This window comes from Crinia signifera, chromosome 2, assembly GCF_055691185.1.
Source record: "Crinia signifera chromosome 2, ASM5569118v1, whole genome shotgun sequence".
NCBI classification, from domain to species: Eukaryota; Metazoa; Chordata; class Amphibia; order Anura; family Myobatrachidae; genus Crinia; species Crinia signifera.
The window spans coordinates 64,179,604-64,192,500 of record NC_139218.1 but is presented as its reverse complement, the minus strand read 5'-3'; the positions used below and the strand labels follow the sequence as shown (position 1 = coordinate 64,192,500).

The following is a 12,897-nucleotide window of genomic DNA, read 5'->3' as shown; positions in this document are numbered from 1 at the left end:
CCAGTGAGTCCAGGACAGTGATGTTTGGGGTGGCAGTAGGTGTGGCTCCCCTTTTTGAATATTGGACTGTGCTGCAGGCTCACATCTGTAACTGCCACTGACACGGAAGTCAAGGAACAGAGCATTTTGTACCTAATGGAATGGGTCATGTTGGAGGGTATGTGTTTGAGCACAGGTGACTTAAATACTGTATCTCAGTCAATTTAATTGAATAATCTCGACTCAAGCATGGATATGCTTAAAACCTGGACTGTAATGTGTTTACAAAACTCAGATTTAAAACATGATGAACAAATGCACAAGCTTCAAAAAGAGAGAGCAATAAACAGCTAGCCAATCAGCTCCTACCTCTCTCCATTTTATCACTTTTTGAAGCTTGATACATCTGGCCCTAAAGGTGCCCATACACGGTGCAATGATTGCACTCATTATGAGCTGGATCGCATTGCATGCGTTTTGCGTGCGATGCGATCAGAAGGCAGTACAAAAAGTATTTGCAGCATACTTTTTGTACTGTGCGATGAGATGCCTGCGGGTGCGCGCATCGTGTATGGGCACCTTTAGTGACCAAACCACTGCTGTGATGGTCTGTAGATGTGGTCTCACTCACCCGAGTTATCATAATCAGGTAATATATGTGTTCTGATGTCATTATGGTGAATTAGTGATATGAAGGCAAAGTGAGCCCATCTGGTATCTGTTTTCCCACTAAATCACAGGTAAGCGTCATCACCACATGTACTTACAAGTGCAATTAGGTTATTATAGCATGGTAATACACTGCACAGTGGCATGAGAATTTGTTATACAAATTCCAGTTTGCCCAACATTAATCTGGCTATTGCAAAGACTATACAAACTACGACAGCTTGATTTTCATGGATGGTGTAGTGTTCTGGGCAACTGCTCCTACATAGGAGCTGAGTGCAGCAAGGCACCATGCCTGAAGCATGGCAGGTGCATACAGTACACTTAGACCAGGCATGTCCAAACTATGGCCCTCCAGCTGTTGTGAAACTACAAGTCCCATCATGCCTTGACACAGTTTTGCTATTAGGGAATGCTAAAACTATAGCAAGGCATGCTGGAATGTGTAGTTTCACAACAGCTGGAGGGCCATAGTTTGGACATGCCCGACTTAGACAGTGCCCATGTTGATTATGTCGACAATCGGGACAAAAACATGAAAAATTCATGTCGCCTTTCCCATTGTCGACATAATGCTTGTGTCAACCTTCCAACTGTTCACCTTAGCTATGTCAACCTATTTTAGGTGTCAACATAAGCCTTGTCGAACTTCATCAAGTTGATCCTATGACCCATACCTGTACAGTTGGTGTAATGGATAGCATTACTGCCTCACAGCAAATTAGACATAGCCCTAGTGGCCCCCGTGCTTGTATCTATTGGTTACTCCGATTTCCTCCCATAAGCCAGAAATACACAGCCAGGTCAATTGTCTCCAAACAAACTTAACCCTAGTGTGAATTTGTGAGCGTGTACATGTGGTAGTGAATATAGAGTGTAAGCTCCACAGGGGACAGCGACTAAAGTGTATGGCCAAATATTCTCTGTAAAGCGATCCAGCTAAATAACTAGCAATATATATAATAACATATTGCATAATCAACCTTATAATGTTCTATAATGCAATAAAGTGATCACTAGAAATTGATGTACAACGCAACCACTTGTCCGTTTTAGAAGTCTTTGTAAATCTCTCCAGAAAACCACCCTAAACACATTTCAGTGAGAAAACCAAAGTCTGACTTTATTTTATATACAATATATTTAGTTATAAACATACACAAAAGATTACATATAAAAAGAGACGGATAATGGATGGGAGTACAAAAAGGTGCAAAATATTTCCTTCATTTCTAGTGTTAATATAAAATAATAAGGCAGAAAAGTGTAAGGCATTATTATGTAATGAATATGGCTTATGTCAAAGCGCACTCGCTTTTTGTCCAAAGCTTTATCTAAGTAAATACATTTGATAAAGTCTCATTATCATATACAGCACTGCAGGTATGAGCACATTTGGGGGTAATCTCTAATGGGATTAATAAGACATTTTAACCTTATTTTTATTTAGTGTTAACATATAGGGCAGTATTCAATGAGAAATATCGCAGTGTGCAGCGAATCCTGATTCGCTGCACACTCGCTGTGTTCCGGAGGGCTGGCTGCCACTCGCTCTCTCCGTATTCAATGTCGGAGGGGCGAGTAGCCCCTCACGGCGAATCTTAACCCCTGCCGCGGACGAGCGTCCGCTGCAGGGAGCCGTGGGACGGTGGCAGGCAGGGAGATTGAAATCTCCCTGCCTGCCCCAGAACGTATGTGGGGGGGAGGTGGGCTCCCCGGGACCCAGGCAGCCCCCCCCCCAGAGCCAGCAGGGGACCGGGTATAGTCACTGCTCCCGATCATGCATATGTAATGATCGGGTGCAGTGAATATATGAATATCTAATGAGTGGCTCGGCTCCCGGCCCCCTGCTGGCTGCTCTGTGTAAAACAAAAATATATATATATTTTTTTTTTTAATTAAATATATATTCATGTGCACATGAATTAAAAATAGCATGCCCCTTCACAGAATAAAATTCCTGATTTTTTGACACCAAAATTAAAACAAAAACCCTTTGCGTGCCAAGGGAATTTGCTTGCCAATTTTTACATCTATTTTGACAAACATTTTTATTCATCATAATGACCTATGTAATGTTTACCTTATATAGGAAATATAACCTTTTCTTACACAACATTTTTATGCGTGCGATGCTGGCATTTCTTGTGGATATTTTCTTCATCTCTCACAGATGTTGGCACTCAAAGGGTTAAATAGATGCCAGGTGCTGAACAAGGCTCTTCCTACCAGATTTAGAACACATTTTGCTAGTAAAATCAAAACCATTTCAAATTTCAGGCACAATTGGAAGCACCAGGATTTAGAATTTGGTGCTTAGTAAATAAACCCCTAGGTGTGGTTGGTTTCCACTAGGATGGCATCCATGTAAGCATGCTCATTCATTGTCATCCTATATTCCCTTCCGCTCCACTTATTCTGGATAAGCCACATACAAAATAAAATGGTAGGGGGGTGAGAGGAGTTGCAAGGGGCACGGACAGAATAACCTAGCGAGGTTTGTTTAAATAATAATGCATTGGACACCACTGAATCAATAAGGTTGTTGTGTCGACCCTATAGCTGCCCATACACGTCCCGATCCCGGTGTGCATTCTGGGCTAAAATAACATTGCATCGCATTGCATGCCTTGTGCATGCGATGCGATAAAAAGCAAATACAAAGAGTATGTGCAGCACATACTCTTTGTACTGTGCGATGAGATGCCGCGGGAGCGCGCATCTCAAAGCACACATCGCAGCACCGGAATCGGGACGTGTATGGGCAGCTTATGACCTATATGTGGGTTTAACCCTTTGAGTGCCAAGTGAATTGGTCAATATAGGTGTAACAATTGCTAAGTAAACATTTGCATTCATCATAATGACCTGTAATGTTAAGGTGGCCATACATCAGAAAGATATTGTACCCAATCATACAATCTCAATTGATTGTAAGATGGATTGTATGCAGATTGTATGATTGTGTACACACGATGTGCACACAATCACACAATCTCCCGACCCCGGTCTTCTGATCTGACGTGCTTCACGTCAGATCAATTGGGAGCAGATTACATGTGCTTTTAAGCACATGCAATCTGTCTTCAGATGGCTCATACAACCAGAGAAGAGAGGTGCAGCTTCCGGGCAGCCCGTGGCAGTGAAGATGCTGGTAGCCGCAGAAGTATCCAAGCGGCAGATGGGCGGGAGGCTGAAGAGAGCGGTGGACATCCTTTTGCACAATTCTGTCACTACTCTGAAAACAGTTTTTAGAGGATTGCTGCATTCGGGCTATTTAATAATGGCATAACACAGCAGATGTGAGCAGATTGGTAGTAAATTAAAAATACATTTTTTTTATTTTTGGTACTCGTATCCTTTTGATCCTAGTAGGCCAGCCCCCATATTTAAATGAAGCTTCAATCATACAATCATGCAGCATATGGATTGTATGACAGATTGTGAGTACATTGTGTGTCCAAAAACCAACAAGGACTGCCAGGGAGTTGAAAGGAAATTGGACACAATCATGATTGTAAGACCCGTCTTTCTGATGTATGGCCACCTTTACCTTATATAGAAAATATAATCTTTTTTTACACATTTTTTTATTTGAATTCATATAACATATGTGAGTAGGGTTGCCACCTAATCCCTTTAATCCTGGAGAAATATTAATTACACAGGTTCTGTGGCTCAATAAAAAAATACAGTTGGAATGAAGTCTGATGGCTGTTTAAAAAAAAAACAACGTTGAAATTGAGTCTTGAAGTGAGCCAGCCACAGAAGCTGTGTAATTAATATGTCTCCAGGATTAAAGGGATGAGGTGGCAACCCTTTATGTGAGTGGTGCTGGCATTTTTAGCCAATATTTTGCATATCTCTCACAGAGATGATGGCACTCAAAGGGTTAAACCAAGAACTCTAAAATCAATATCCAGCAGTTTAGAGAGTAAATATATAAAGTTGAATGTTATTAATTTCCCCATCATACCTGGTTAAAATGCACCTCTGCTGTAACTGAGAAGACACACAAGCGGTCGGGCAGTGGTGCCTGTTAGTACAGTAAGATGTATACATATATATATCACACACAGTGCTGGGTGCATATAGCATAATGTCAGCGGGCACCTATGTTGCCAATACTGGTTAAAGCCATCTCAGTCCAGCCTTCAAGAGAATGCTGAAGTCGCCCGGTACTTCTCCAAGAAACCCGAGACCGGCGGGCACAACGCAGGTTGTTAGCCATTAACTTGTGATAATTCAAAATAGCTTCTTTTCTGAGAACAGAACATAAAAACAAACATGTCTTTTTAAATAGCCTAGTAAAAGCAAAACACACAAACACATTACTTCTGTCATTTCACAGATGGAATTTTGTTTTAATTAATTTGTTAAAAAAAAACAACAACAACAAAAGTGGAGAGAAAGGAAAGTATTCATGTATTTATCAGTATGGCAGCACCCTACTGAATGCCGCTTGTTATTCACAGTTATCATACTGCTACATTCCTAGCAGTTTGCTATGGTACTGTAGGGGCAATCATCAGCCCCAATAGCTAGTGCTCAGTATACAATGCAGGTATGAGGCTGCATTGCACATGGCATAATTACATTATTAATTCAATTTAATTGTGTTAAATGTTACTATGCCAGTTTACTACAGCTGACAGGTTCCCTGTACTGAGCCCAGCGCGCACAGCTGTTTAGGATCTACACATTGGAGCACACACTTATAATGCACAAATCACTATACAAAAAAAATGCAATTTTCCTGTAGTTGGCATGTTCTAACTACAAATCTAGGTACAAACCTGACAGATTTACAATTATGTCATAGGAATTTGCAGTCACCTAGGCATTAATTGATGATTTTTTACGCATGACCAGTCTCCATACCTGCTACTATCTGAACAATCGGAACAGACGCAGGGCCTTATATTAAGGTGATCACACGGGAGAGCGATGTTTTGCTAATGCGCATGTACGTTTCTGAGCATGTACATACACTGGGTGCGAGCAGGCACGGCAAACTACTAGTTCGTGGTCCCTTTCGCACCCACTTGTGCGGGCGAGGGGACATGCCCATGGGAACGCCCAGCAAATGAGGTAGTGGAGCGGCTGCTGGGGGTGGGCAGCAGACATCACCAGAGGTCAACTGCCCGCCCTGTTCCCCCTACAGGTAACTCGCAAAGCGAGGGCACCTGAGAGTGCCTTAGTTTTGCGTGTATGTTCCTAAACATTCTATGGTCAGCGACCATCGAATGATTTGGCCCCCGCCCCCAAGGCTGCGAATGAATTTTTATGCAAAACATCCATTCGCAGCTGTGGGGAGAACTCGGCAAGCTGGGAGGGCAGGCGGCTGTACGAGCATATCTTTTCTGCAGCGATACGCGTGGACTAGAATAAGGTCCACAGTGCGTGCAGGCTGTGCTATGGGGGTTATGCAGAGCGGATTGCTGTTTAGCGAGGCGACCGATTATTGTATGACTGGACATGTGTACAGTTGAGAACATGCATGCCTGAGGTCAAACAGCGATATAAAAATACAAAATCTAAATTGCTATCCGCTTGCCGTTTCTGGCATTTCCAGGAGTGTCAGAAAAAATGCGGGAATGCGCCCAGGCATTTTCAGGGAGAGTGTGAAAACATCAGCACCAGCCTCCATCAGCCACTTTCTATCACACAAATGTGGAAGGGTCAGGATCACACACTGGAAAAATGGATTTGCAGCTGGCCACTGATCGGTAATATTTTCGCAGTCATTTGCAAGTTTGCACAGGGTGGGATTTCAGTCTATCTGGGTGGGAACTGATCGCAGGCCTCTGCAGCATGTTATTAAAACATTTTTGTTTATTTTGGACTTTAAACATACTTGTCATCATATTAATTAGTCCCTCCCCTGCAGAACAAGGTTATGAAATGTTATATTATGAAGAGGAGGCAGGGCACACGATCCAGACATTTCTCTAGGAAGTGGACACGATGTGAAAAGGAACCCTCCAAGGAGTCCATAGGAATTCCTAAACTCTGGGTGTTTCATGTATAATCTGGCAGAATAGGACAGGGAGCCATTATAACCTATATCGGGTGAGAGATGCCTAGAACCCAATGAAGTGATTCAATCCAACTATTTAAAACATGGTGATCAATACTGAATTGGCCCAAAAATCATGGCTGAAGTACACTGGAAATGCGACCTAACCTTTATACTTCTTTTACAGATACTACACTCAACAGGTGGCGGCACACACACAATGTATGTCTTCAGCATCAACCTGTATAATTGTAGTTCTGGTTTATGCAGACACCGATAACGTTGTAATTACCAATAAGCAGCCCCGAATATACTGTTTTTTGGCCAGTAAGACAGGGATCCAGGAACTTATCCCGGATTCCATGTGTTATCACCCAATAAGGGATCATTTACCACATGGCAAAAACAAGCTCTAATTGTTCTTTCACCATGCAGCAAGTAGCATATATATTTTCTATTATCTATTTAGTAAGCACCTTCAGTCTGGGCTCAGCACAACCTTCTCAGACTCTTATTGCTCAGAAGCACGGGGCTGAGGCTAACAGCTGTACAGAATGTCTGACGTGTTGTATGCAGTTGTTGAGCTAGACACGTAGCAGATTATAGCTGAGTTTTGGACAGTGGTTTGTTCACAGGAGAGAGAGAGACAGATGTACTAAGCTTGGAAAGTTATAAAAGGGAGAGTGATAAACAGCCAGCCAATCAGCTCGTAACTGCCATGTCAGAGGCTGGGTTTGAAAAATGACAGGTAGGAGCTGATTGGCTGCTGGTTTATCACTGAGGCTTAGTACATCACTCCCTGAGTGAGAACAATCTATTTCCGATGACTGATATCAGCATAACTTCAGTAGTGATCAGTGTGTACCAGGTGTGTGATATTAGTGTGGCCTGCGTGTATGAGGCACGCAATGTCAGTGTGGCCTGTGTGTACTGATCATTGTCTAGTAGTTGTATAAACAGTACATCAGGGGATTAGATGAGGGTCCCTATGAAGTCCTTATCTAGCTCTGGCTGTTCCTAGAACAAACAGCACTTTGATTTGTTTAATAAAGGGGCCAATCATTACTAAACAAAACTTTATGCTGAAAGATTACCTTTTTAAATTAAGAATAGAAGAACCAAAATCAAATTCATGACCTTCTGCAAATGCAAGTAATATGCTGCTCCACTAGAATTGGCATACTGTATAATTCAACACTTCAAATAAATAAGCCTTTACAGAACCCTGAGCACTTCAAAGCCAATTCTAATACACAAAAGACCATTTAACTGAACTGCTCAGTGTGACTGCTAGCAGCGCAACGCCTTTATTCTCTGAGAGAACGGAAAGAGAAATCTGTGATATTGGAAAGAGGTGATGGACACAGAACCTAGAGGAGATGGCATTAATACGGACAATACACACTGCAATAATCACAGAACCTGTAAAGGTCCTATGCAAATGTTCCTTAATACGACAGGAAGAGAACGGTTGATGGGTCCTGCTTATTCATTTTCACCTTTCAACCAGAATAGCTGGGCCTCATGACCCAGCTGATCAACCTCATATTGCCCTGAGCAGCTAGTCTACCCCTAACAAATCTAACCGATTATTATCCAGCCTCTCCTTGTGGGCCATGCCAATACATTGTACAGACATTATTCCTTCTTACACATAGCTGTAGCTAGACTGTAGCCTCATTACAAACAAACGTGCTGCTCAGGATATAGCAGGGTTGCCGACTTTTGAAGTCGCCTCTCCAGGAGAAGCCCGGAGAGGAGACTTTCAGCATGACTTCGGGGGGCGGGGCTTGAGTGTGACATCATTAAGCCCTGTCCCCAGGACGGGAAATAACCCGTTTTGCCTATCTCTGTGGAGGGGGCGGGGCTATAATGACACATTTGTGACATGTTAACCCGCCCCCTCAGCGGAGATCGGCAGATAGGGTTTTTAAAACGCTAAGGGCAGGATGGAGGTAGTGGCAATCAGGGGGCTAAGCGGGAGTGCCCAGGATTCCGGGAGGATTGCCCACCTTTCCGGGGGGCCGGGAGGGGGACCCGATTTTTGGGACCCTCCCAGCCATTTCGGGAGGGTAGGCAACCCTGGGATATAGTACTTTTGTTAAAACATTTCTACAACTGTGTACCCTTGTCACATGCAACACCTTCCAGGCGTCCCTGCTAAACGGCCAAGCTGAAAGGTATTGACTTCAAAACCAATGCAGTCTAAAATGGGCATACACACGTAGAGATGTGTGCTAAGCTATTTAGGGTAGGCGATATCCTGGTGTCCAGATCTCCCATGGGGTGGGGTGTTCTAACATCCGCAGCCCAGCGCCTGCATAATTATCGCATATGCTCTAACATATGCGATAATTATGGCAAAGGACAGCTCTTGCGGTGAGTCAGCGGGTCCCGGCAGCTCTCCCCTCCCTCCCTTACCCGGCGCTGCTGTTCCTGCACCAGGCTCTCCTCCTCCCTGCACCCAGAAGAGGATCATAGTGGGGGTCGGTGCGGGGCGGTGGCGGGTTGTGGTAGAGGCCCATAGGCTTCTATGGGGCAGCGCCAGATTTTTCTGGCGATGCCGCCCGTCGCGGTAACCCGGCGGGGGATGTTTAGAGCATCCCAAAATGCGGTAAAAACCCGCTAATTTAGAGAATCTCCCCTATGGGGAGCACAGACACATGCACAGATTTGTGCTAAGCAATTTTTGCTTAAGCATAAAAAAAAAGGCCGGGTAGTGGTTCAGAATGAAAGATCTCGATCACTATCTCTCATTCTGTACACACAGAGAGATTTGCAGTCACTTGCTAAGCAATTTGACTGCATGCACTGACAGTTAGCAGGTGATATTTAATCACTCGGGGGAACACACCGAGAGATCTGTGCTTACTTTCTAAACAATCTAGTCAGATTGCTTAGAAAATAAAGGATGACGTATCTTGTTACATCCTTCCTTACACCTGGCAGGTTAGTACGGCCAATCTACACTGGTCAGGCCATCAAGATGACCAGTCTTTGCTTGAGTCATGTGTGTAGGAAATGTTGTAAATACAGCACTCAGGTTTTCACAACCTTTGGCTGGGAGTACTCTGAAGAGAAGGAAGTGCTGTACAGAGATGACAGTAACTGCATTGGCACAGGCTGTAGCCCACACATGCAGAGCTCTGTAGATGTAATCTTAAGGTGCCCACACACTAGAAAGATCTGCAATCTTAAGATGTTCGCATAAATTAGCCTTAAAATCTTTTTTTCCGTCCTGGACAAAGGATTTCAGGTGCGTGCACAGCTTCCCCAAACATTTCTCTTAAGATCCCATGTGTGTTCCTATGGATCTTTTGCTAAATCTTCTGGTCTTTCATGCAGCGGAAGGGCGCATCCGATCAATATCGGCCGATTTGTCGGAATATCAGCAAAAAAAAAATGGTGCCAGTGTGTGGGCATCTTTAATATTCTGCGCTGTATTTGTAAATACACTTTCATGAATTAATAGAACCCAGACTTGATCTTTCGTTATTCTGCACGGCAAGGTAGGAAGAAAATGATGTAACACCAAAGTTTGCCAATAGAATATGCAAAACGCTGCGGGCCAATGCACAAGGAGAATACTCCAATCGGTTCACATCGCCCAGCAACTTGTGCCATGCTGTGTAGGTCTTGCTCAGTTTCTTATTAATACAATGTGTCAGCAATGTTTATAATCAAAATACATAAAATAAGGTTGGAAGGGATAAAATACATAAGTGCTTGAGGAGTTAAATGTGTCTTTAAAAGCAGGAAGAAATCATTTCTGTGGGTTAGTATATAAATCCAGCCCATGCACAGGTTTATAGAACACAGTGGGAGAATTCTGGAACTTTACCTGGCGATTACCATCTTCAGTTATCAATGAGGGAAACTGTCATGTCGCTGATAATAGATGGAACAATAAAGGTCAGAAGGGTGTACTTTTATTTTTCTTATATACAGGAGCTCAGATAACATATATATATAGGTTCTACCAGTGGTGCAAGTGGGGTGGTATATGGGGACATGCCTTACCACACAGTCACCCACTGCTTTCATTGGAAAACGTTCTATGTTTGCATTCCCATACTGCCACTTCTAGCACCGATGTCCACCTTACAGCTTTATCCGGTTTTACAGCTTTAGTGCATACCGGTACTGTACCGTAACAAGTAATTTACTAAATACAGTATATATTTGGAGGATGAATGTACATAAATGGCTGGCTCATGTGCAATGTACAGTATGAGGATCTAAAACAAAGTTAACTTGCATTTAAGCCGTGTTGAAGCTTGATCAATATTACAGACACCACCTGGAAGCAGCTGACTAATGACACTTCAGCAACACTGCGGCCATCGCCAATAATGAATCAGTGATGCTCCCTTCCTCCATAACAATACCTTCATATGATCAGTAATACATTACCTAACAAATACAAGAAGTGCAACACTTTACTGCTGCACTACACTATACATTTGTGAAATCTTGTGATTTTACTAACACAAACCCCATTTCTACTGCTATCTGGATGCCTGACAGACAATAGGGTGTATTCAATGCTTTCTGCAAGCTGTGACAGCGAGCAGCTTGCAGGGTCAGTATTAAACTGACCCCCTGCATGCAGTTTCCCACTTGCTAGGTTTTTGGAGCGAGCGGCCAGCGAGGCTTGCGGCTAAATGCAGCAGGCTCCCTGCATTAGCCGCGAGCCTCGCTGTTTGGGGGAATCCTTGCTGTCTGACAGCGAGGATTTCCCCCGGCATGTTGAATAGGGTGAGCGGCCGGTGCAGGGGGTTAAACGGCAAGGATCGATTGTTTTCGGTGATCCCCGCCATTTAACCCCCTCGCCGGCCACATTGAATACACCCCAATGTCTAGGTCAACACCATAAAAGGTCAACAGACAGAAGGTCAACATTAAGAAAAGGTGGTACTTGTTTCCTAGAAGGGCGCCCATCACGGGCATCGCATGTCATTATAATGGCATGCGATGCGACGGCCGCAATTTTACATAGAAATGCATGGTAAAATGTAAATCGCGTTGGTCGCATCGCATGCGGCCAAAAAAAAAAATCGCATGCGATGCGACCGACGCGATTACCGATTTTACATAGGGAACAATGTTAAATGGCCCAATTGACCCGATTTTACATATGGAACAATGTTAAATGGCCCACAGACCCCAAATAGCCACCCTGAAGTGTGAAATGGCCCCCCCAATTGTGAACGCCACCCCACTATCCACGTTGGTGTGGAGTTGAGAATAGAAAGTGTGGCGAGCGCAGTGAGCCCGAAGCGTGGCGTGCGCAGCGCGCCCCGCGAGGGGACGCGGAATACGAGCCCGAAGTGTGACGAGCGCAGCGCGCCCCGCGGAATACATTTTAAGTAATCTGTGTCCGCTCGCCACGCTTCGGGAGCGTGTTCTGCTTGTCACGCTTCAGGCTCGGTGGCTCGCTGCGCTCGCCACACTTTCTATTCTCAACTCCACGCCGACGTGGATAGTGGGGGTATGAAAAGGTCGGAGGACGCGTACCGCCGCCGCTCGCCACGCATCGGGTTGACGTTGATCGTGGGGTGGCGTTAACAATTGGGGGGGCCATTTCACACTTCAGGGTGGGTATTTGGGGTCTGTGGGCCATTTAACATTGTTCCCTATGTAAAATCGATTTTTTTTGGCCACATGCGATGCGACCGACGCAATTTTTTTCCTTGCGATGCCCAAGATCAAAATCGTGGGCGCCCTTCTAGGAAACAAGTACCGAAAAGGTAAACACGGAAAAGGATGACACAACTTTTGGGTAATTTTTTTCATCTTTTTAATACTTAATCACAATGGACTCCGAAAGGGAACGGTAAAGTGGCCTGGACAATGGCAAGCAAAGTGATACATTAATTTTTAATTAATTAATAATTAATGGTCCAAGTGCTCTGGTGTCGACATTGACAAAAAATAAATAAAAAAAATAAAAAGGAGGGAGGTGAAAAACTCATGTTGACCTTATCGTGTGTTGACCTTTGGTCAATGGAGACAGTGTGCGTGTCAACCTTTTGCTGTCGACCTAGACATTGTCTGTGAGCTATACCACACCCATTTGTTTCAGCAATCTATTTTGGGTGGGTGGTAGAGTGTAAGCGTGTGATGCAGGACCACCAATCAGAAAGCTGCTAAAGAAGAGTAGGAGGAATCATTTCTGACAGGCACGTTCCTATGTCAGTGGTTTAACATGTCAACACAGCATTGTCAAT

General features: G+C 44.0%; 1 protein-coding gene across 3 annotated transcripts in view; it reads right to left on the bottom strand.

The window, feature by feature from the left end:
• Window positions 1-1,744: 1,744 nt before the first annotated feature.
• The window catches only part of PIMREG (PICALM interacting mitotic regulator), a 32,219-nt gene continuing 21,066 nt past the window's right edge, over window positions 1,745-12,897 (bottom strand). The window contains exon 6 of one of the 3 annotated variants that reach the window (XM_083172253.1): window positions 1,745-4,910. In XM_083172253.1, coding sequence (XP_083028379.1) covers window positions 4,751-4,910 — 160 coding nt within the window. In that variant the 3' untranslated portion in view covers window positions 1,745-4,750. Of the gene's footprint in view, window positions 4,911-10,508; window positions 10,556-12,897 lie in introns of those variants that run through there. The other 2 variants (XM_083172252.1, XM_083172254.1) reach the window with 2 other exon arrangements.